This window comes from Felis catus, chromosome F2 (assembly GCF_018350175.1).
Source record: "Felis catus isolate Fca126 chromosome F2, F.catus_Fca126_mat1.0, whole genome shotgun sequence".
Classification (NCBI taxonomy): Eukaryota; Metazoa; Chordata; class Mammalia; order Carnivora; family Felidae; genus Felis; species Felis catus.
The window spans coordinates 11679412-11702981 of record NC_058385.1 but is presented as its reverse complement, the minus strand read 5'-3'; the positions used below and the strand labels follow the sequence as shown (position 1 = coordinate 11702981).

Genomic DNA, 23570 nt, shown 5'->3' with positions numbered 1-23570 from the left:
GCTTCCTGCCCCGCGGCGGCTGGCACCTGCGGCGGTTTGGAGGGCCAGCCTTCGGCCGCCCCGGAACACTTCTGTGCGCGCGCCGAGGGCCCGCGAAGAGCGGCGTTACGTGTCGCTCAGCACCTTCGGGTGCACGGTGCTGCCGCGACCACCCTACGGGCAGAAAGTGTCCTTGCCGCCCCTCGGTTCGTGAAGGAAACTAACAGTGTTCAGCTCTTTCTAAAGAAGGCCTGGATTTCAAGCTCGGTCAGCGGGTTTGGTCCGAAGGGGGCTGACTTCTTAAAAAGTTTTGCTTGCTACATTTATCCCGGAAGATGTAGGAGTCCTCATACATGTGACCACGGGGGCTGGTGTTGAAACAGATGTGGAATTTTTGACTTTAATTATAAAATAGGGAAAGAGAATATGAGTCTGTATTGCGTGAAGATATAGGTGTGGGTATACGTACATATATCCACTTCAAAATTACCGTCTTTGCATTCTGTTAAAGAGGTGTTCATTCACTAGCATCAGATTTAGTGGTTTTTGGCTCTCATCGAGCAAGTTGAGTTACAGGTATTTCCCCAGTAGTGCATGTAATTGAACTCATGAGCAGAAAAAAATTTTGTGGAATTACTGTTTTTTTAATCACTTAAAGATGAGCTAGACTTCCTAGAGTCATAAAGGATTACATCTATGTGGACAAATACAAATAGGCTATTTTGTTAGTCCAGGATTTTATGTATGTATTTGATAGCTTTAGATCATTCGGAATATGAATGCAATAGTTCTTCCACATTTATCGTATTTCATCCGTCAAGGATCATAAACGGTGTTTAAACTAGCCTTTGCATGTTAAATTTTACCGGAACTTTTTAAAACCTGTTCTAAATTTGCTTCATTTTGTCCTTAGGTGTGGAGTGGGGCTTGGTGTTTCCCGATGCTAATGGGGAATACCAGTCTCCCATTAACCTAAACTCAAGAGAAGCTAGATATGACCCCTCACTTCTGGATGTCCGCCTCTCCCCAAATTATGTGGTCTGCCGAGACTGCGAAGTGACCAATGATGGACATACCATTCAGGTTATCCTGAAGTCAAAATCAGGTATATTAGAAAACATTTTTGAAAGGATAAAAGGATGAAATAATGAAGATGGCAGTTTGGTTGTTCTGTATTGTATGATCTTGCTGGAACACCCTTAGTTGGTCGACTTAAACTTGGTGGGATTTGAGGAAAAGTATATGCAGGTGTACTAATTTGCATTTTGTCCTAAATTGTTGTTTGGCTTAACTCGTTCAGATAATTATTCTCTTCTTTCACTGCTTGGTGAAACTAAAGATTAGGATTTTTTGACCTAATCTGGCATTTAGGGTAAACTTTTCAAATTAATTTTCTCTACTATATGAAAGTGACAAGAAGAATTTCAACTAATAGCAATCAAAAACATCTCTAAACTTAGTAAAAGACTTAAATGGCCAAAAAAAACTCCTGTTTTTATTTTTAATTCTTCCCCTCCCCTTTGAACTCATTTGAGATGGATCTGAAATGTCTTGTGGAAAAGGTGTTGGAAATTGTCAAGAAAGTTGGCTTAAACGTAGGAGAGAGGAAAGAAGAATTTTGAGAAATTAGCATGCATGTTAATGTTTTTCTTAGTAAATAATAGTTGTATTTCTCTCTTGGTAAGAATGTAAAATTAGAGTATGTTGAAATGCTAGGAAATACTAATGAGCAGAGATCCTCTGTGCCCAAATTAATTCCGAATTAATAAATTTTATATTTCAACCCATAAAATCTTTAGGTTTGTTATTTGGCAGGGCAGGTACTGATTTCCAAGGGTGGATTTTTTTTTTTAAATGTTTATTTTTGAGATCGAGACAGAGCATGAGCAGGGGAGAGGCAGAGAGAGAGGGAGGCACAGAATTGGAAGCAGGCTCCAGGCTCTGAGCTGTCAGTACAGAGCCCGATGCGGGGCTTGAACTCGTCAACTGCGAGATCGTGACCTGAGCCAAAGTCGGACACTCAACCGACTGAGCCACCCAGGTGCCCCCTCCTTTTTTTTTTCTTTTTTAAACTCATTGTGAATGTTCCTGAACTTTAATTTAGAGTCCATGAGCTAGTCACAGATGGATGTAGTTTTCCCTGCTGTTCTGAGTTTAGTGAAGGTATGGACATCATCAAACAGATTGTAGGTGTTACTATATGTAGTCGAAGAGAAACCACTTCAGATATAAATTTGGATTTAAGTAAGATTTTGTGGGGGAGGGTATCCAGGAGAGACATTATGTGGTGCTTTTTAAGAACACAGTACAGTTATTAAATGCTGACTGTTCTGGTTTATGAAAAACATTTGAATGTAATAATAAATGTGTATTGGTATGTTGACATGCCTTGGTATTTCTGGAAATAAACATTTATAAATCTATACAACAAAAATGCATTGCACATCAGCACTGTGGTGAGTGAGTATAGGTTGTATACAAATAGATAAGACTGTTCTCCAGGATTCATAGTTTAGTAAAAAACACGATCCTTTAAATTTTCTTTTTTTAATGTTTATTTATTTTTGAGAGAGACAGAGACAGCACAAGGGGGGAGAGGCAAAGAGAGAGGGAGACACAGAATCCGAAGCAGGCTCTAGGCTCCGAGCTGTTAGTACAGAGCCCGATGCGGAGCTTGAACTCACAAACCGTGAGGTCATGACCTGAGCTGAAGTCAGACGCTCAACCGACTGAGCCATGCAGACACCCCAAAACACAATTCTTTAAAGCATTAGTGTAAATGCTAGTGGAAGTGTTACGAAATATGGGAGCATAGAGGGATGGCTGAGTACAAATACTCTGCTGTTAGAGCCAATTTAACGTGATGGAATTGAATTTAACATTTCCTTCTGGTCCCTTCACGATTTTCCTTGGCCCCCTCTCTTAGCCCGGAACAGACACTGTCAAGCAGTGTCTCAACTCTCTACCCGCAAGATTTTCCCTTTCAGGGTCCCTCCACCTTCCACCCCTGACCCCTGACCAGCCGGGCAGAGCTCTCTGTACGGCTGTCCTAGCCTAATTTGGAGACACATGTTCCACACCCTTTCCTCCTGCCTCCTTAGGGAGCTTTCTCCTTTAGATGCCCTGTCTCCTTGCTGCCATAACAATTTCTTCTTCCTTGTTTCCTCCTTTTTAGTATTTCTCAAACTTAAAAAACAAGTAACAACCAAAAAAAAAAAAAAAATACTATGTCTGGACCATTTTTTCCCCCCTAGGATATTTGAGCTTCTCAAAGGAGTAGTCTGTAAGCCCCGAACACCCTGCCATTTATTTATTTAATTCAAGTGTTATCTGTATCAAAATAGAACATAGCTGTAATTTAAATAGCTGACTAGTACTACATGTTTCTCTCTCTGCCTGGTTATACCCTTCCCCCCACAAAAAAAAAATACTTTTTGCCCTGGTGACAGCCACTTTTAGCTCTTAGCCATTTCTCCTGCTCTCTCCTTCATCCTTTACGGATACGTATCTACTGTCATGCTTTGACATTTAAGATCTCCATGGACTCCTTGCCATGGAGAATGAGGCTGGTTCTCTCATTCTCCTCCCCTATTGTGGTTTTGCCCCTCTGTTGTCCCTGTATACTTAAATTGCAATTTTTATTTAAAGAATATGCATTAATAAAAAAATTTTTTTTTTGGTAATGTCTATTTATTTTTGAGAAAGAGAGAGAGAGACACAGCACAAGCAGGGGAGGGGCAGACAGAGACAGAGGCACAGAATCCGAAGCAGGCTCCAGGCTCTAAGCTGTCAGCACAGAGCCCGATGCAGGGCTTAAGCTCACAGACCACGAGGTCATGACTTGAGTCGGAGTCAGATGCTTAACCCACTGAGCCACCCCAGCGCCCCTGCATTATTTTTTTTTATCATTATGAGTGTGTGGCTGTTGTTTCCAGCTGAGACTAGATTCTGTTTCCTTTATTGAACAATATGGAGTTTTTCTCCCCTGGAGTTCATGCATTTTTATTTATTTAATTGCATCTTTATCTCTCATGATTTCATTTCCAGACTCTTGACAGATGGCAGATCATCAAGAGGTCCTTCCACCCTCCCTTGGAGGCCTCTCCTCCCTTCTTCTGCCCCACTTGGACCGCATGCTCTCCAGGCCTGCCCTGTAGTCATCACTTGCAGCTGCCTGCACCTTATGCCTAGACAGTTCCTTCGCTGGTCTCTTGTGTCCAAGCCCATGTTTCCTGGATGCTGGGCATCCACTTTTGAGACTGATCCCTCATTTCAGGGAGTTTGTAGGTTTATTCCCTCCTGTGGTCTATCTTCCAGTAACTTCCTGGGAAGAAGGGCATGTGAGGGCTAAATGTTTGGATACCGTATGTGTGTCTGTCCTGGGTACTTGGTGTGCCTTTTGATCAGAATAATTGTGTCTGTCATTTTTTAGAAATTTTCTTACATTATTTAATAAGTTTTCTGCTTTTTTTTATTTTCTTCTTTTGTAAGTCATATTTTTGTTTTGTTTTTTTGTCCTACTTTCTGGTAGATTTCCTCAATGTATATCTTTCAGTCTTTCTATCAAACTTTTCATTTCTGCTCTAACATTTTTAACTTCTAAGAAAACTGTGCCTGGGGTGCCTGGGTGGCTCAGTTGGTTAAGCATCTAACTTCAGCTCAGGTCATAGTCTTGAGGCTCATGAATTTGAGCCCCGTGTTGGGTTCTGTGCCGACAGCTCAGAGCCTGCAACCTGGTTTGGGTCTGTGTCTCCCTCTCTCTCTCTACCTTTCCCTGCTTGTGCTCTTTGTCTCTCTCTCTTTCTCGAAAATAAACATTATATATAAATAAAAGGGTGCTTATTCTATGACTTTTTTTAGTTGTCGAAGTATACCTTCTTTTCTTACATTATTGATAAGTTTTCTGTTTTTTCTTTATTTTCTTCTTTTGTAACTCATATTCTTGTTTTTTTGTTCTGCTCTCTGGTAGATTTCCTCAACTTATGTCTTTCAGTCTATTAAAATTTTCATTTCTGCTCTTATTTTTTTTTAAAGTTTATTTTTGAGAGACGGAGAGAGAGAATGTTTGTGTGAGAGAGGGGCAGAGAGAGAGTAAGAGAGAGAATCCCAAGCAGGCTCCATGCTGTCAGCATCAGAGCCCAATGCAGGGCTCGAACCCACACACCATGGGATCAGTACCTGAGCCGAAATCACGAGTCGGACGCTCAACCAACTGAGCCACCCAGGTGCCCCTGCTGTTACATTTTTAATAAGAAAATGCTTATTCTATGATTTTCTTTTTTTAGTTGACCAAGTATACCTTCTGAAAATTATTTCATAAATGCAGGCTCTTTCTCCATTCTTTCCTCTATTGCTTTTTTTTCTGTTCTATGTCTCCGCTTATTCTGGGTTCTTTCTTCTATTTGTTTGGTCTCTGTTTTTAAGATGAGCGGTCTTCTCAAATGTCTAGTTATCTCTGGCTCTTTATTCATATTTAGGAATGGGCCTAAGAATTGTGTTAGTATCTTTTTACCTTCACTGTAGTTCTGCATTTTTGAGGATGTCATCTAGTTGGGATCCTACATTGGCTTCTTTCGTTCTTTCACTCGGCAGTATGCGTTGGCTTCTCACGCTGGTTTTATCTGGCTTGCCCAGGTGCAGGTGGCAATCTTTGTTTTACCTTTTTTGTAAGGTATTACCCTTCTTGGATCGGGTAAATATAAATCAGGCCTGCACCCTGCCTTCAAGAAGCATACAGTGGTGGGGGTGCCTGGGTGGGTCAGTTGGTCAAGCACCTGACTCTTGATTTTGGCTCAGGTCACGCGTGATCTCGCGGGTCATGGGTTCAAGCTCCGTATCGGGCTCTCCACTCTCAGTGCAGAGCCCGCATCAGATACTCTTATCTCCTTCTCTCTCGGCGCCTCCCCTGCTCATGCTTTCTCTCCCCTCTCTCTCAAAAGTAAACGTTGAAAAAAGAAGTTTGCAGTGGCGGATCGTGAAAGATAGGTGTAAGGGAGAGATTATTTTTGGCTGACATTATTAGGGGAGGATTGGCTCAGGAAGTAGCATTTGCAGAAAACACAAAGACTGAAGAGCATTTGGATTGGGATGATTGGAATGTGTATGGGGAGAGAGGGCAGTAAGCAGAAAGGACATAAGATATATGGGATGGTGTAGACGTTGGATGAGGAGAAGTGAATCCTGAAGTATAACTGAAAGAAAAGATTCATTCGTGTTAAATGAGGTTAATCTATAAATGGAGTGGCTGTGTTGGAGCAAACTCATGAGGGATCTGGAGCCAGGTGTAAAGAGTATAACGTTTTTTTTTTTTCCTCTGTAGAATATGTTTTAGGAAAATTAACCCGGCCATACCAAGTAAGATGGGATCTGGGAGAGGTCGGGAGCCAGTTTGAAAGTTATCGCAAGAGATTAAGTTAACCAAAACAGCTGCTGTGTTGGGAGTGCCATCGGAAAGGCAGGGGCGACAAGGGGCGGGGGCGGGGGGTGGTTCTGAGATGCCATCCACAGGGCTTCGGTGACTGATTCCGTGAAATGGCAAAGATGGGAATCGTCAGAGACGTGCGCTGGGGTGGAGCCCCTGTGACTGGACCACACTTTGGATCCTGTCACTGTGCTTCACCCTTTGTGCATATTTCAAGGTGACAGAGTGCCTTCTAACGTGGGTTGAGCCGAGCACCACATTCCAGGTCCTGTTATCTCTTGACTATGGGGCATTTTACTGAGGCTGCCACATGGACGGCTCCATTTCCCTGTAGGACACGGGAATCCCTGTACTGCAGGAATCGTAACGTTTAGTGTGCACAAATTAAAATCAGACATCTTACAGCGGTATGAAAAGTAGCTTAAGTATAAAAATAGCACTGTAGATTTCTATAGCCTGAGTGGTTTAATACTTAAGTCACAAAAAAGCGTGAGACTGGCCAGGCTTCTGGAATAGAATGTCTTTCCTTCTGACGACAAACAGTGTGTTAAGGGTAATGACATTTTTAACGGGCCGTCAGTATGGGAGAGATTGCTAATCAGGACAGGTCATTTGTACCCTTCGCAGTAACTTATTATAGAAACCTTAATTAGAAAATTTTACTTCTGGGTCTTTTATAATTCTCAATATTAAATTTAGACTAGATTACTTTTATTGTCAATCATGCTTCCCCCCCCCCACCAAAAACATGACAACTTTTTATAGTGCTTCTTAACAACCTTGCTGATTTAAAGATGAAGTTGTCAAAAATATCTTTAAGTTATTTTCACTTAGGAAGTGGCTCTGTATTGTTTATTTATAGGGATGTCAGGGTTGAATTTCTTTCTGATTATACTTATTATTAGCTAACTTTGGGGGTCTTGCATCACCTGGAAAATTGCCTTAATCTGTCTCACTTTGCTTATACAGAGCAACCTAACTGGCCTCCTCCCCCTACTGTCAATGTTATGTCCGCTCTTAAAAGCTGATGACATTTGTTCTTTAATATGAAATGAAAGTGTAGGTTAAAAGCTAAAGACCATAAAATAATTGATTTTTGCATTTACGCCTTCAAATGCTAAAAAAGAACTAATTTATACTATTTTTGGAATGTTTTATGACTACCTTTTGGATTCCTTAAAATTTAAACTGAGGTTATGAAACCTTCAGACCTGTCGAGAATGAGCTGTTTGTTTGGGTCTTGAGATCTTTTGGGGGACATCTCAGGGATGTTAACATTGGTTTCCCTCCATGTTGGAGATATGGCTCTGGCAGTCTGTGTCTCCTGGGACAGCCAGGTGGTTAGGCTTGCCCTCTGATGGTCCACCATCCCGGTAGACCTGTCGAGAATGAGCTCTTTGGGTCTTGAGATTCTTTGGGGGACACATCAGGGACCATTAACATGGGTTTCCCTCCGTGTTGGAGATAAGGCTCTGGCAGGCTCTGTCTCCTGGCCTCACCGTGTCTGCCTGAGCTGGGACAGCCAGCCATTTAGGCTTGTCCTTTGATGGTCCACTGTGCAGGAAGGTATGGGAGTAGTATTTTAAAGGGCAAAAAAATATTAGTTCTCTGCTTAAAAGCTATCGGTGATTCCCTCTGTGATAAACTCCAGCTCTTAGGTACAGCCTACAAGTCCCCTCCCGGGGCTCACATCTTGAAGCCTACCTTTTTTCTCTTGAAACACACTCAGGGTTTCTCAGCCTCTTCTGGCCGCTTGGAATGTACTCGCTCACTTCTCTCGGCTTGATCTTCCAGACTCTGCTTAGTTATCTCCTCTGGAAAGCGTTCCATGACTTTCTGACGCCCCGTTGGTTTTGGCGTGGCTCTTGCTTGGTATCCTCCCGGTTCCTTGGCGCTTTCTCTTACTGCTTTTGATGTAATCTGTTTAAACTACAGTATTAAGTTCATGAAGCACTGAGAATGTCTTGCTAGCCCTGAGCCTATGTCCTTCTTTTGAGATTCTTGGTGGTCAGCACGGGGCTGGGCATGGAGTGTATCTCAAAACGTGTGTTAAACTCAAATGAAATGAGGGGGAATAAGCCTTGATCAATAGCCTTTGAACTGTCTGGAAAATTTGTTTTCAGCAGAGGATTGTGGAAGCTTAGTTGGACTTGGGTAAATGCTTCTATATCATGTCTTTATGGGATTCTCAAATTCTGCAGAGGCTTCTGAAAGGAGCGCTTTTTATGTGGATAAGCATAATAGCCTTGCCTGTTAGAGAAAATGCAGACGGTGGCAATTGCATTGGTTTATTTTATATTCTTTCCACGAGTGTGCTATTCTAAGGAAATGCAATGTGTCATCAGTGTGACTTTCATGTTGTTTCAGTGTAATTTTATTGAACATAATGACATCACAACTAATAAACCTGCCACGTGGTGACAGAATATCACTCAGCAAAATTTGATACGCATAAATGTAAGGAGAGTATACCGCTTTTGGTATGACTAGTTTCCTTATGAAAAAATAGGCTGGGAAAAGGGAGAATAAGAGGATGTTGCCAAATGGGTAAAACAGAGCTACTGTTTATTTTTAGTCTATAGATGCAATCATTCTTGGGGGATGAACAGGTAATGCTTTTACTTGGCACCTCATAAAATTCTGAAGTCAGTATTTTGTCATTTTTTATGGCTTTGCACAGCCATGTGATTTTAGTGTGGTTTAACTTTGGATTATTCATCTGCAGCAAAAGCGAAAGGTACCCAGGGCCTGAGTGCTGGCCGAAAGCCGCGTCTTTGTCACCCCTCCCTGGGGACCAGGCCTGGGCAAAATGCTTCCCTCCTTTGTGTTTATTTTCAACCCAATAGAATGTAAGACCCATGAGGCTCTTGTTTCATTATAATTTTATTGAACATAATGACTTCACAGCTAACAAACCTGCCAGGTAGGGACTAAATACCACATACTCAGCATTCATGCGTGAATTTGCATTTTATCCAATAGAATGTAAGACCCATGGGGCTAGTGAATTTTGTCAGTTTTATCATAGTCAGGGTATCTTAAGTATTTAATATGGTACCTGGTATAAAAATACTAGTTGAAAGGATGAGTAAATAAACCCCTGGGGGCCTGGAATTTCTCCCTATGAAGACACAGGTCAAAATATCAGCTCTGTCCTCAAGTTTCAAACTAAAGACTTTCATTCCTGTTGAAGAAATATCAGGCATCGATCAGGTGGAGGTTGTATTTTGGTCCCCTGAAATCACTCAAGGTCCGTTTCCTCCTTTTCTATAGGAGAGTATTGGTGGACTGCCCTGTAACAGTTCAGAAACACTGCGCGCACGCGTGTGTGTGTGTGTGTGTGTGTGTGTGTGTGTGTGTGTGTGTGAGAGTGCGCCCTGAAAAGAGGTTTTGGGGAAAGATTTTTTAAAATCCTCTTTCCCGTTTCACATGTGCTTCATTTCACGATGCTACCCTTTCTTTTTCTTTAGCAACGTGGAGCTAAGCCTCCTCTAAGACCATTTTTGCCTTCAATTGAAAGAGTAGAGAGTTAGAGAACACCCGTCTCCCCCCACCAGACCTCAGGTGGGGCTGTAGCTGTGCATGGTGAGGGGTATGTTTTCTAGTTCTGATGATGCAGGCTGGGGTATGGCACGGGACGTACCAGAAGCTTTTTCCCATTTATTCTTTTTGGTTTAGGAGGTGGGGTACTTTCCACCTTTGGGAGTGGGTACAGCCCAGACTTCCTTCCTGGTTTTTCTCAAGACCAGCATTGGACAGCCAAGGGAAAGGAATGATTTTTATTCACAAACTGTGGCATGGTGGTTGAAATAGAAGCGTTTCATCCACAGCATGGATGGGTTATTGGACACGATGCCATGCACTTGCTCTGCAGTTTGGGACATCTGTAAACCTTTGTGATCCATGTATTTACATTTTCTTTTTGATGGTTCTGGAAAATAGGATGAGGTGTAGTAGTTCTCAAAAGAAGGACTGCAGCTTAGAAATCCAAGCTTAAAGAACTCATTGGTTTTTGTTTTTAGTTCCTGCAAACAGATGCAGAGATTTGGATCCCCCTGTCCTGTGTCAGTGGGCAATGTGGATCAGAAGAGTGGAGTCCCAGGCTCCTGAAGTTTGCTAGCTAGCCGGGTGCCCAGGGCTGGTCACACTTTGCTCCTCTTGGCCACGTTTTTTCCCCTGTCGATGGGGATGATTAACACCGACTGACCCTTCTGATTTGTTGTGCGATTTAAAATAAGACCAAGCGTGAGGAAAACGTTAAAATCGCGCCAGGTAGTGTTCTCCTAAAGACCATTTGTCTCACTTCCCTTCCCCGCTGGTTGTGAGGTGTACATCCTTGGAAAATTATCATGGTGTTTTGCTGCTGATCGCTCTTTTTCTTCTTTGAGCTGGTAGAAAGCTTAAAACCAAATTTATAGGGTACTTTTGGTAAGGATTTCACGGCACTCGTTTGCGTGGCAGCCGCATTTCCCCGTCTGCACCTGTCTCTGTCTTTTGTTTTCCCTTTGCTCTTCCTTCTAATTTATGCCTTCTGGCTGTATTACACGTACTGGATGTCAGAAGCCCTAACACGTTTCTAGAACAAGTTATTAGATGAAGAACCAGCCAAACAGATAATGCTGCACCAACTCCCTTACTTCTCCTTTGAGGTTTAGAGTAAGGATGGACAGCAGAACTGTCCCTCTGTGTGGCACTCATCCTTGGGCACCATTGCTTCCTTCACAATGGTGGCCCGAGTGTGAATGCTAATTTCTTTCACAGAGACTGCTTCTTGGGGGAAGAGGTAAATTTTTTTCAGCTTCCTAACTGAAAGAGTAAAAATAACTTACAATTCTTAGCCAATACCATTTAGAGTTAACAGTTATTTTTAGGAAGAATGCAAACAACCTTCATTGATGTCAAAATTGGTCATCTGTAATAAACTAAGTTTTTTCGAATGCTGTCCCGGAATGTTTAAGGAAAGTATGTTATTGCTTCGAGACAGGTTCTTACACAGATGTACTTTTCCTCATCCTTAGAGTGCTCTTGTTTGGGACAAAGTTCTGGGTTATATCTGGAAATAAGACATAGAGACACGGCCCCCATAGAACAAACGTTGATGTCGTTTTTCCAAACGTTGACATTTTAAGCATTGTTAATATTCTGTCATAATTTTATTTCACTTGCGTGTCTGTGGTTCTAAAATGGTAAATACGTTTTCAAGTGTTACTTTGTTGTTGAGAAATCATATGGCCATAATCATTCTTTTCATGGATAATTTTGTTAGCTTACACTTTTTAAAGTGAAAGTCTGGTGCAAATGGATGATCTCTAATGGATTTAATTTATTGACAGGTTTATAACAAATTATTGGTCAGTCTGAGGCACAGATTCTATTCTTGTCTCCTGAGCAGTGCTAAATGTAAGTCTCAGGGAGAGTAGGTACTGTGTGTGTTTTCTGTGTCTACTCCTTTACCTGAAAGACACAAGAAGTTGATGTTCTGCAACATTTCGAAGCATTTCAGTTTCTGAACTTCAGTTTTGAACTTACTGTTGTAAGAATTCTGCTGCCTCTGCAGATTCACTAGGTCAGTTTTGTAGATGCTGTGGATAGATGATAAACCGAAAATCGGTAACTTTTGGGGAAACTCAACACTAGACTCAAATCTAGTATCGATATGATAGTGTAAGCGCATCCCACAGTTAGAATATATTTCTCATTTTGGCTATATGAATTCAATCTGTAGAGCTCATGAGAGCTTTCTGGCAAAAAATGTTCCCCATGTTTAGAATGCTATACTGATGAGTATGTTTGAGATGTAATTAAACAGAACTTAATTTTCTTTTTTCAGTTCTATCAGGAGGTCCATTGCCTCAAGGGCATGAATTTGAACTGTATGAAGTTAGATTTCATTGGGGGAGAGAAAACCAGCGCGGTTCTGAGCACACAGTTAATTTCAAAGCTTTTCCCATGGAGGTAAGAATAACAAACCCTCTTATAAAACTCTTACTGTTCATGTAAAGTGTTCAATGATTTACTGAGAATGGTTTAGTTTAGAAGTAGTTGCACATCAATTGGATTTTATCAATTTATATTAAAATGATAAAGTATTTACGGAAACGTAAGCTCAGGGCAGCAGATGACGCTTCCCAAGAACTTTGGTGAGCTTGAAGGATGCACACGGGCAACTGGCTGTAAAGGTAATCTACACTAATAAGTTTCCTTTCAGCATTGGTACTGTTCTAAAAATTCTGCTGCCTCTGCAGATTCACTAGGTCAGTTTTGTAGATGCCATAAATACATGATAAACTGAAATCCAGTAACTTTTGGGGGCACCTCAGCACTAGCCAAAAGTCTAGTTGAGCTCTGATTAAAATTGGTGAATTGGTTTTATTCACCCTAGGCATTTAGAGATTTTTAGACATTTTGTCTGAAGAATTCCCTCCTTGTTTCCTACTCGGTTCCTGCTGCTTCTTCAATACCTAGTGGATGTATCATTTCTTCCATGGGAGTTTTTCTGAGTTCCTTCCCTAAGCAGAATGAGTTCTCCCTCTTTTGTGTTCCAGGTGTACTTGACCGATTGCTGCCATGGCACTCATGGGTCATAACCTTTAGTGCCTACGGTGTCTTTCTCACTGATCCTATGGGTTCCTGTTATGGACTGAAGTATTCGCGGCCCCCATTCATATATTGTAACTCTACCCCCAATATGATGGTATTAGGAAGTGGGGGCTTTGGGATGTAATTAGGGTTCGATGAGGTCAGGAGGGTAGAGTCCTAATGAACGGGATTAGTGCCCTTATAGGAGTCCAGAGAGATCTTGCTTTCTCTGCTCCTTGCCACGTGAGGACACAACAAGAAGACGGCTGTCGATAAGCCAGGAAGTGGGTCCTCACCAGACGTCAGATCTCTCGGCCTCTTGACGTTGGATTGCCCAATCTCCGGAACTGTGAGAAATAAGTGTTTGTTGAAAGTCACGCCACCCGTGGTGACTTGGGCCCAAGGTGGCTAAGACAGCTCCTGAGGAAAAAGTCTCCCTCTCATTCTTTCTTCACACCCATCATTTAATCCACTGCTAGGTATGTCTCTGTGAAATGCAGGTGATGTCCCTGTTGGTCCAGGCCTTGTTTATATTTCTTTCTATAAGGACCCACAGTTCTCTCCCTGCTCGCAACTGCACGCATCCTTAATTAAGTATGGAATTGAACATGGCTAGACACTGTGTCTGGTCCAGCCTACTGACTAGAAATCACTACTGTATAATTTATGGAAGTGATATTTGTATTTCAAAGAATGAAGGTGGAGGAAGGCCTTCTTGATATTGCTTTAATTATCATTTTTTTAAAAAAAAATTTTTTAACGTTTTATTTATTTTTGAGACAGGGAGAGACAGAGCATGAACGGGGGAGGGTCAGAGAGAGAGGGAGACACAGAATCTGAAACAGGCTCCAGGTTCTGAGCAGTAAGCACAGAGCCCGACACGGGGCTCGAACTCACGGACGGTGAGATCGTGACCTGAGCCGAAGTCGGACGCTTAACAGAGACAGAGCCACCCAGGCGCCCCTAATTATCATTTTTAAAAAGTCTCTTCGGGGACTCCTGGGTTAAGTGTCCGACTGTTGATTTTGGTTCAGGTCACGATCTCCCGTTTCTTGAGTTGGAGCCGCATGTTGGGCTCTGCGCTGACAGTGCGGAGCCTGCCTGGGATTTTCTCCCTGCCTCTCTCTTTGCCCGTCCCCTCCTCGCTTTCTCTCTCTCTCAAAATAAATAAGTAAACTTCAAAAAAAATCCCTCGGAATCTGAGGATAACCCTTTCATTAAAAAAGACTCAAGTCTTAAAAGTGAAATATTAAGTGTTTTAAGGATGGAGGGAAAACAGTATGTTGAGCAGCACCTGAGTTTGTGATCGGGAGGACCGTAATGGAGGGCAGCTCCTTTAAGCCCTTGATGGGGAAGGTTGGGTCTTCAGACGTTACCATTCTAAGCGCTGTGTTTCTCAGTGCCTACAGACATCGTCTGACTTCCACCACCTGAAAACAGTTCTGCTGTGTCTTTGTGTCACCTCTGGCTACTGTGCTGTCCTCACCCGATGTGACAAGGAAAAGTACACACCAGGATGCATCAGAGAGGAGAGAGGGCACAAAACAGTCCAAAACAGTTAAACCTGCAGGGTAGTGGAGGGCAGAGTGAGGGGCAGGTTGAACAGTGGACGGCCAGTGCCTCAGCTCTGCCCTCTTCTTCGAGATTGAAAGACCGTTTCATCACTTCCTCTCAACCCATCTTCAAAGACGTAGTGTGATACAAAAAAATTTAGTGACAGATGGGAGTAATTGGGTAGGCAGCAACTTGTAGGTGAGAACTTAGTGGCTTTGCTTGCAACACACGGAATTTACAGCCTTGAGAAAGCTTGATTAGATTAAGGGAGTCAGTGGTGTGTGTTCTTTGCTCTGCGGTGGATTAGCATTTCCAGACCACATGTTCAGACTGGTTCTGTTACTTGGTGCCACTTTAACTGCTCTGGTCCATTAAGCACAGGTAATGGTTTGTTTTGAGTGAAGATTAAATTCTGATAGGCTTTGTTTCTGCAGAAATATTTATATTTAGGGTAATGGAATTACTTGCTGTAATTTTTCCAAAATAGGTGATGAATAATATTTATACTCTTTGTTACCCCAGATTATCCCTGATCCAATCCTAGAGAAAATACTTGTGTCACCATCCGATGTTTGTGTAGTGTTGTATCCCATGGAGCGCATAAATGCAGGAGCGTGAGTGGGCAGGAGCAGAGGGAGAGATCTATAAGCCACGTGTTTTCTGTTTATGTGTTTTGTTTTGCTGTGTTTTAATGGTGGTTGTGAATACTGAGCTGGGTGTTCCGGGGGAGGGGGCTCACACACGGTGTGCTGAAAGAGAGAAGAGAGACACTCCCTGTAGAATAGTCCAAGAGGGAATGAGATGGCTGATGTGGAGATAGGTAGGTGACTTGCCCCTGGTCCCCTGGTCCTGAACTGCCCTCACAGGCCACCTGGAGCACAAGGGCATGGCAAATAGGACAGTGGAGAGGGAGGGTATCCAGTACCCTTTTGGGCGTGTTATTAAAAAAATGTTTCTTAGGGGCGCCTGGGTGGCGCAGTCGGTTAAGCGTCCGACTTCAGCCAGGTCACGATCTCGCGGTCTGTGAGTTCGAGCCCCGCGTCGGGCTCTGGGCTGATGGCTCGGAGCCTGGAGCCTGTTTCCTGTGCTGTGTCTCCCTCTCTCTCTGCCCCTCCCCCGTTCATGCTCTGTCTCTCTCTGTCCCAAAAATAAAAAAAAACAAAAAAAAACAAAAAAAAAAAACGTTGAAAAAAATGTTTCTTAAAGATACTTTCCATATTTTATTTATACTTTAAGACTAACTTTAATCTCCAGATCATCTATCTATACGTACTTTCCTTTTATTGATTTCACTTAACCTGAAATGAATGGCTTACTAAACACTACAAACAAATATTGACCACGTGTCTTACGTGAAACATAAGAATGGCTTCTAACAGTCATTCATCAGTCTCCCCACTAACTTTTTAAAGTTATGAACATATACAGTAAAAACAATTCTGAAGGTTTTTGATGGTACTAGTAGCCAGCACCCACATGCCTTCAAATATTAACACAGTTTGTGACTTCAGACAGTTTAAACTGCAGCTGTTTTGCTAAGTGGGGTGGATAAGGCACACCATTTCTGCTTTTCCTTCTTGAACTTCTTAGTTTTGAGACACAGATGAGCTTCCACAGCGTCTGACATTCTTGCTGTTTTCGTCTCGTAAACCTGAATTCTGTTGTTCATACTCCAGGTTTGTGTTTAGAGGACAGTGCCTTAGCAAGAGAAAAGTAAATTGTGCTGCACTTTTCTTCCTGTTAGCTGAACACCTAATGAGTTTGTACATGTAAACTACGTTCTTAGAAATGTCTGAGTCATGTCTACCAGCTGGAATTCTCTTACTTAACGTGTGGAGGTTTTGCATTGTGGTATTGAATCAAGGTGGCAACAGGAGGGGGAGGTTGTTGATTGCAGAGAAGTCTGAGATCCGGTCAAATGAATTCCTGTGTCTTTGTCCTTCTGGTGGCTGCAAAACCTTCATATTCTCTTTAGACATCATTAGATACCCTGGCTCTTGAAGTCCAACTTGAATCCTGTAAGAATGTTGTCATTTTGCCATAGCGGTATATTGCGTTCACTCACCATACCATAAGGATAATTTATTCCATTCACATTAATTTTTGTTACAGATCTAACCACTGGAGGAACTGCTAGGTATTTAGGGTCACATTCAACTCTCAGGCTGTATGTTCTGTTTCCGCCACTTGTCTAAGAAGACTCTTAGCTGCTTTTCTACTTCAAGTAGCCTAACGTGGTCCGTAGAACTCTTGGTAAATTATGATTGATCTTCACCCATGAGTTGCTACTTTAATACTTCCATGGAAGAGTGCTTCCCAGGCATTTAGATTTTAGGAACAATGAAATAAAAAAAAAAATTAGAGGATGGGGAAACAGTGTGGCCAAGTTTTGTTTTTTTTTTAAATACGAACATTATTAACTATAATGTCCTCATCATTTCATAGAGAGAACCTATCTTTACTAGCTGAGAGTAGGAAGGATACAGTCTGAGAATGAACACGGACCTGTAAGTTGAACAGACTTGGCTTTTAAAAAACTCGTAACCTTAGTTCTGTTTTCTCATTTCACTATAGATGAATGATAGTCTTGTCAGGAAGGGCACTGGTCCTGCCCACAGACCAGCAGGAGGTCATGCATGGCGGGCGGGTCTTTCTTGCCCTCTGGGCCTAAAAGTTTGTAATTTGAGAGTGAATTACCAAGGAAGAGCATGTTGTAGGACAGATTCTTATTTTTATCTTGTATATTTAAAGAGAAGCTATTGCTCTGTATTCTCCGAAAGGACTCAGCGGTAATTGAGCCACATACCAGCTATTTATGGGAAGTTGGGTGCATTAGGTAAATATTAAAAAAAAAAAAGTTTGTGCAGAGCAGGACTCTTTAGTTGTGAAGAGTCTAGGCCTTGGTTGTGAAATAGGCCAACAGAACATTTGTTAAATATTTTTTTTAATGTTTTTTTAATTTTTTATTTTTGAGAGAGACCGAGCGTGAGTGGGGGAGGGGCAGTGAGAGAGGGAGACCCAGAATCCGAAGCGGGCTCCAGGCTCTGAGCTGTCAGCACACAAGCCACCACGGGGCTCGAACTCACAAACTGTGAGATCATGACCTGAGCTGAAGTTGGATGCTTAACCAACTGAGCCATCCAGGCGCCCCAGGCCAACAGAACATTTTGAACAGTGTGTCTCCTGATACCGTACCAGTTCTGAATATTACACTCTCCACTCTCTAAGTCCCGGGTCTTCTGTGTATCCTGTACTTTTCTTTTCAGGCAAATACTAGTGTCTACCATTTAAGTTTTCTTTTAGTAAAAATGATCAGGCCTTTTGCTTTTCCTAAGCTATTTGCATGCTCGTATATTTGCCTGACTGAAAGGCCTTTGTCAATTTTCCGGGCTCTGGGGAGCACCAGGAAGAGTTTTCATGGTCAACAGCGAAAGGCGGGGGGATCTGTTCAAGTTACTTTATTCCCACGGATGTCTCAAATAGAGCTTCGTGTTTGTGACTCGCTTCCGAAATAGAGACTTCCCTTGACTTCAGTGAGAAAAATATGATGAGATTAGATCTATAAGATATATAGTTAAATAATTTATTTTTAAAAGGAACTTCAGAGATCACCCAGCACAAACTCCTGTTTAACATAGGAGAAATCTGAAGCTCCTAAAGATTAAGGGTCACAGGGCAACTTGGTGGAAGCCATAATGTATGGCCCGGGTGGAAGAGGGGGTATTTTAGTTAATTAAATATTCCACTTAAAAAAGAGTCATCCTCTGCTGCTGGTCTTTTCTCTAATGGGTTAGATCGACAAGAGACAACACAACAGTCTTTGTCTCCCTGCCTCCCCCCACCCCCAACATGCCCGAGAGGGTCTTGTATGCGTGCATGCACCCCCATTCAGAGATGGGAGTGTTGTCGCCTTGCATAGGACTGTGCTGAAGCTGTGGCATGGTCCCCTGGCCTTACTGACTGTGAAGACAAAATTCAGAGTGGCTTTGTGAAGGTATAGCAGTGTGGGGTCGTGAAGGTTGGGACCCTTGCTGCCCCCCGAGAACCGGCGTGGATGTAATGGATGAGGTAGTCCCTCCGCTTTGCTGGGGTGCTCACCAAGGTCTGGAGAAGAAGGGGACGAGCTCAGGCAATGGCAGGGGTCACAAGACGTATTATCTGACTTCTCCAAGGAGTGCTTCCCCCCCCCACCCCAGCCGCCCACTTTCCAAAGCCCATTATTCCTAGAAAAATCAACTCCAGTTTGAGATTGTATTTGTAATGGTAGTTAATACTTTGGATTGAGGTTGCTTTAGAAGAAAAAAGGGAAAGAGGAGGTAAGACTGATACTAAAGGAAATGACTCAAAGTTTGAATGTTCAGCTTCTTTGGGAAATTGTATCATTTTGATCAGAAAAAAGGAACAAATTGTACATATGATTGTTATGATTATAATTTGGCATCCTGGAATATTCCACAGGGCTAGCAGATTGAGACTCATGGAAAAACAGATGAAGGAATTAGAACCTCGTGCTGTGGCCTCTCTGTGGTCATAATTGCGGAAACTCCCTCTCATATCTGGGTAAAAAAAAAAAAAGATAAATAAAAACAAATTTTATGTTTCCTGAATTCTGGTGAACACTTGCATTTTTACTACATAAAAATCACAGTTCCTGCTTTGATTTAGCGTGTTTATTTTCTCATTTATGAAAATGTATTTAGAGTAGAAACTTCACAGTTTACTGAATAGAAAATAAATTACAGTGTTGAGCAAACAGAAATGTTCTTTTCGCTGTACCACATGATGTGGCAATCTTCCATTCCCACTTAGAAATAGAAGTGCACGAGGCCAGTTTGACCTTTGAGTCGTCTTTGAAGCTACCTTTCATTTTATATTTGCAACTATTTCTTTTAGTAGATTATTCTTTGTTGTTGTTTGAAGATGTATAAAATGTTTTCGGCAAACTAAATTTGGAAGAATCATTTATATGTATATTTTTACAAGTAAGGCAAATTTGTGCAAAATGGAAAATTGTTTCTGTAAATGTATATGGTGTATAATTAATTTACAGGTGTAATAGGTATAAATAATTTATAGACTTGCAAGAAGAAAATATTTTAAATTGGGTTCTAACAGATATAAATTCTACAGTAAAATAGATCTCTTAATGCATCTTCAGGTAAGAAATAGACTCTGATTTAAATATATAGTCCATAACCAAGCGGCCACCTTTAACTCCTTTCCATCTATTCATCAGTTTATTCATCTGTTGTTTTTCCATCCATCCATGCATCCATGCATCCATGCATCCATGCATCCATGCATCCGTGCATCCAATCAAGTGTTTCTTGGGAATCTACTGCTCAGGCTCTGGGCTAAGTGATAGGGATACAACGATGAGTGTCAAAGACAGCCAGTGGAGTTTATTGCACTGGGGGGAGTGCAAATGCATTTGTATGCAATTTATCTCCTCCCCCCTTTCCCCCTAAATTGATGAGCTTTCAAATCAGTGTTAAAGGGCCTTATCCCCTCTACCCTGTCTATGCAGTATGCAAACTCAGGCTATTAGAAGCTAATTACAGGAAGGTTTTGAAGATACTTACTAGAAAGCAAATATATTATTTGAAAGGGAAATGATTGTCAACCAAACAAAACATTTATTGACTAGTATGTGAAAGGCACTGTGTCAGGTGTAACTCTGCTACAGGGTTAATTTAACTGCGATAACCTAACAAAATTAGAATCAGCAAGACACAGGATAGGAAAGTTTTGATGGTGGGAGGGGCAAGTTAGGAAAGGTCTAGATTCTGAAAAGCTGCTGGAACCCCCGGGCCAGTGCTGCTGCCCCATTACCTACCTATAGATTACCAGTGGGATGGGGTGGGGAGGGGTCAGTGTGCTGGGGTTGGTGAGAGTTTAGGCCGGTACATCAGAAAATGCAAGATTCAGATCCAAGCTCTGTGACCTTGGGCAAGGTAGTAAACCTCTTCAGATGTTCCTGTCTACGAAGAGGGTTCAAAAGTAGCTCCAAAGTTGGCAAGGAGTAAACCTTTTAGTATATTAGGAAGGTGTCATTATTCCATTATTATTATTATTATTATTATTATTATTATTATTATTATTCCTACCATGAGGAAGAGATGGGAGGACATCAGGGGGCAATTGTGATTGTGATGGTAAAAATCTAGTTAAGGGACACCTGGGTGGTTCATTTGGTCAAGCGTTGGACTGTTGAATGCGGCTCGGGTTGTAACCTCATGGTTTGTGAGTTTGAGCCCCAGACAGGGCTCTGTCTCTGCTGACGGCAGAGCTTGCCTGGGATTCTCTCCCCACCCCTCTCTCTGCTCCTCACCCACTCTCTCTTTTTTTTCTTTATCTCAAAATAAATAAATAAACTTTAAAAAATTATTTTAAAAAATCTAGTGAAAAGTTCCTAAGGGGAAAACAAAAGGCTTTTTTTGTTGTTATTACGTGGAATATGAATGGAGAAAAAAGTCTTTTGTTTTCTTTGAAACCCCTGTTCCACCCTTTACTTGAATATATTGTCCTCTACAAGTCTAGTCAATATGTTCCCTGAGACATGTTTTTATGATTATGGTGCATGCACATGCAGTAGAATTTATATCACCAGTCTATTTTGTAGTGAAAATCAAATAAATATTTCCTGTGTCAGGTGAGTATTGGCATGCTAAAACTTCTAATCGAATGGGAGACTATTGAAAGATTTTTAATTCCAGAAGATCTTAATTAGTATAGAAACTACATAAGGTGTGGGGTTTTTTGCTTGTTTGTTTTTGGTATTTAAGAATGACAGCTTAAAATGGCACAGTGGTATTGGTAAGATAATTGTGCTTGCGCCCTGGCCACAGCTTTGCTGTGCTTGAAAACATGTCTCCTTTTAGCTTCTCCGTGTTATGCACAACAGGAACTCACTATGGAATCCTAGAATGTTGGGCCATGGACCCTGTGGGAAATTGGAACTTTTGGTGCTGTGGTTTCCCAGAAGGAAGCCTGCTCTGGTGATCGGTACTCTCCATCAGAGAAAGCCCCACTCGGATTCCAGCTCACCATGGTATTTGGTATAGGACTTCTTTGTAGCCATTCAAGTTCAATTCCTTTGCTGGGACATAAAGATAATACAGTTGTACTTAACCCTTATGGAACTTAGGGAGAGGCTGTAAAAATTAATGGTGTAATATTGGAGGCACCACGCACCGAGTATCTCATATCGTGGTTTAAACACAATCTGGTGTTCACTTAAAGTACTTTGTAAAAGCATTTTAAGGGCATAATTAGCTGCAGTGTATGTAAATGTAATTTATGATAGTATAGTTGTCTCGGGTTTTTTGTTTTTTGTTTTTTAGAAGCCTTGAGTAGAAAAAAAGAAATCCAGATTTTAAACTGTTAATACACACATTAAGTATAGAAGGAAGACATTTATGCTTGTAGGACCCGACAGATGAAAGATGGACCTTTTTTCATCAATTAATGTGTTCACTTGGGGCCCTGAGGCAAGCATGTTCTCTAAACCCAGTTAACGAGTCACTTAGAGCTCTGGTTGATAGAGCTTATTCAGTGGAACCAATTTATTTGGCTTCAGAGTTAATGTATTTCTCGTGAACGTTCCTTGATGAGTTCTCTAAATTGATGAGTTCTCTGAGGAGATCTATAAAGGGATCCCTTTCTCCAGCCTGGGGTTTGAACAAGTAAGAAATAGGGCAGCATTAGAGTCATCAAATGGAGAACAAAACACTACCTCTGTTGTGAATAGAACTATACTGGAGATGTAGCGTAGAAGGAAAAGGCTCTGCCCACCTAGTTACAGGCAAGGGGCGGGTGGCAGGGTGTATGGGCCTGCTCTCGAAGGGTAGCTCTCATTTCAAAAAGGAAAAGAAAAAAGAGGAAGGGGTTAGTTGAAAGAGCGGAGAGGAAGGCCAGCCTGGTTGAGGCAGAATCCCTCTTTCTAGGAACGGGCAGCTGGGAAGAGGCATTTCCTGTTGATAAGACAGACTCTTTTTTTTTTTTTTTTAATTTTTTTTTTTAACGTTTATTTATTTTTGAGACAGAGACAGAGCATGAACGGGGGAGGGACAGAGAGAGGGAGACACAGAATCGGAAACAGGCTCCAGGCTCCGAGCCATCAGCACAGAGCCCGATGCGGGGCTCGAACCCATGAACCATGAGATCATGACCTGAGCCGAGGTCGGCCGCTTAAACTGACTGAGCCACCCAGGCGCCCCTAAGACAGACTCTTAAAAATTCTCCCACTTATCCTTTAACATTTGATGGCACTGGAGCAAGAGACCAACTCCGTTTGGGAATCAGAGGCGAGAGTGCGGTTTCCTTTTCTTGCGGTTTGTTCATTTTAATCATCTGGGACCAAATCCCTTTTTGCTAGCTGCTCCTTTGTACCTAAGATAGTCGCACAGTCTCCTCCTTTCTAGAAGGAGCTGGGAGATGGAGTCAGCGAGGATTTTGATGCATGTGCAGGATTTATTTTTTTTCTTTCTAACCTACGTGGGGGGGTTTCTGCCCAATGTAGCATCTCAGCTTGGGCCAGTTGTTTAAACCAAAGATATAAATGTATTTACAAAAAGAGCTGTTTTACTTCCCCCAAATTGTGACCTAAGTCCAAGGCTTAAGTCATTAATCCTATTCCGAATTTGGGTTGCACGGTGCTGGAACTATTCTGCAGTAATTTTTAAGAACAAATGTCACTTATCCACCTTGTCATGGAGAACAAATAATCACAGATTTTTATCAGTGGGCATTGTTTCTAATTAGCTTATCAGCCATGACGTGCTTTAACTCTGCTCCCAATCTTGCTGTGTTCTGGCCAACCTCGAGCTTGCCTGTATCGGTCAAGGACTTGGGTCTAGTGGAATAAAGGCTGTGCCATTAGTAATGTCTGTTACTGTTTCCTCAGCTGAGCTCCAGTGGGTGGCCTCCTTTGAGGCTTTCTCTCTGAGGCACTGTTTTCCCCATGGGCAAGTGAGAAGAAAGATACTACTGGGCTTTGAGTCTCGTAGGCAGGCAGGATGGCAGACTGGTACCTCCC

General features: G+C 42.0%; 1 protein-coding gene across 2 annotated transcripts in view; it reads left to right on the top strand.

Moving 5' to 3' along the window:
* The window catches only part of CA8 (carbonic anhydrase 8), a 90063-nt gene that overhangs the window by 541 nt on the left and 65952 nt on the right, over positions 1-23570 (top strand). For both annotated transcript variants that reach the window (XM_045049682.1, XM_023248778.2), the window contains exons 2-3: positions 893-1084; positions 12231-12355. In XM_045049682.1, the coding sequence (XP_044905617.1) occupies positions 893-1084; positions 12231-12355 (317 nt within the window). The remainder of the gene's footprint in view (positions 1-892; positions 1085-12230; positions 12356-23570) is intronic.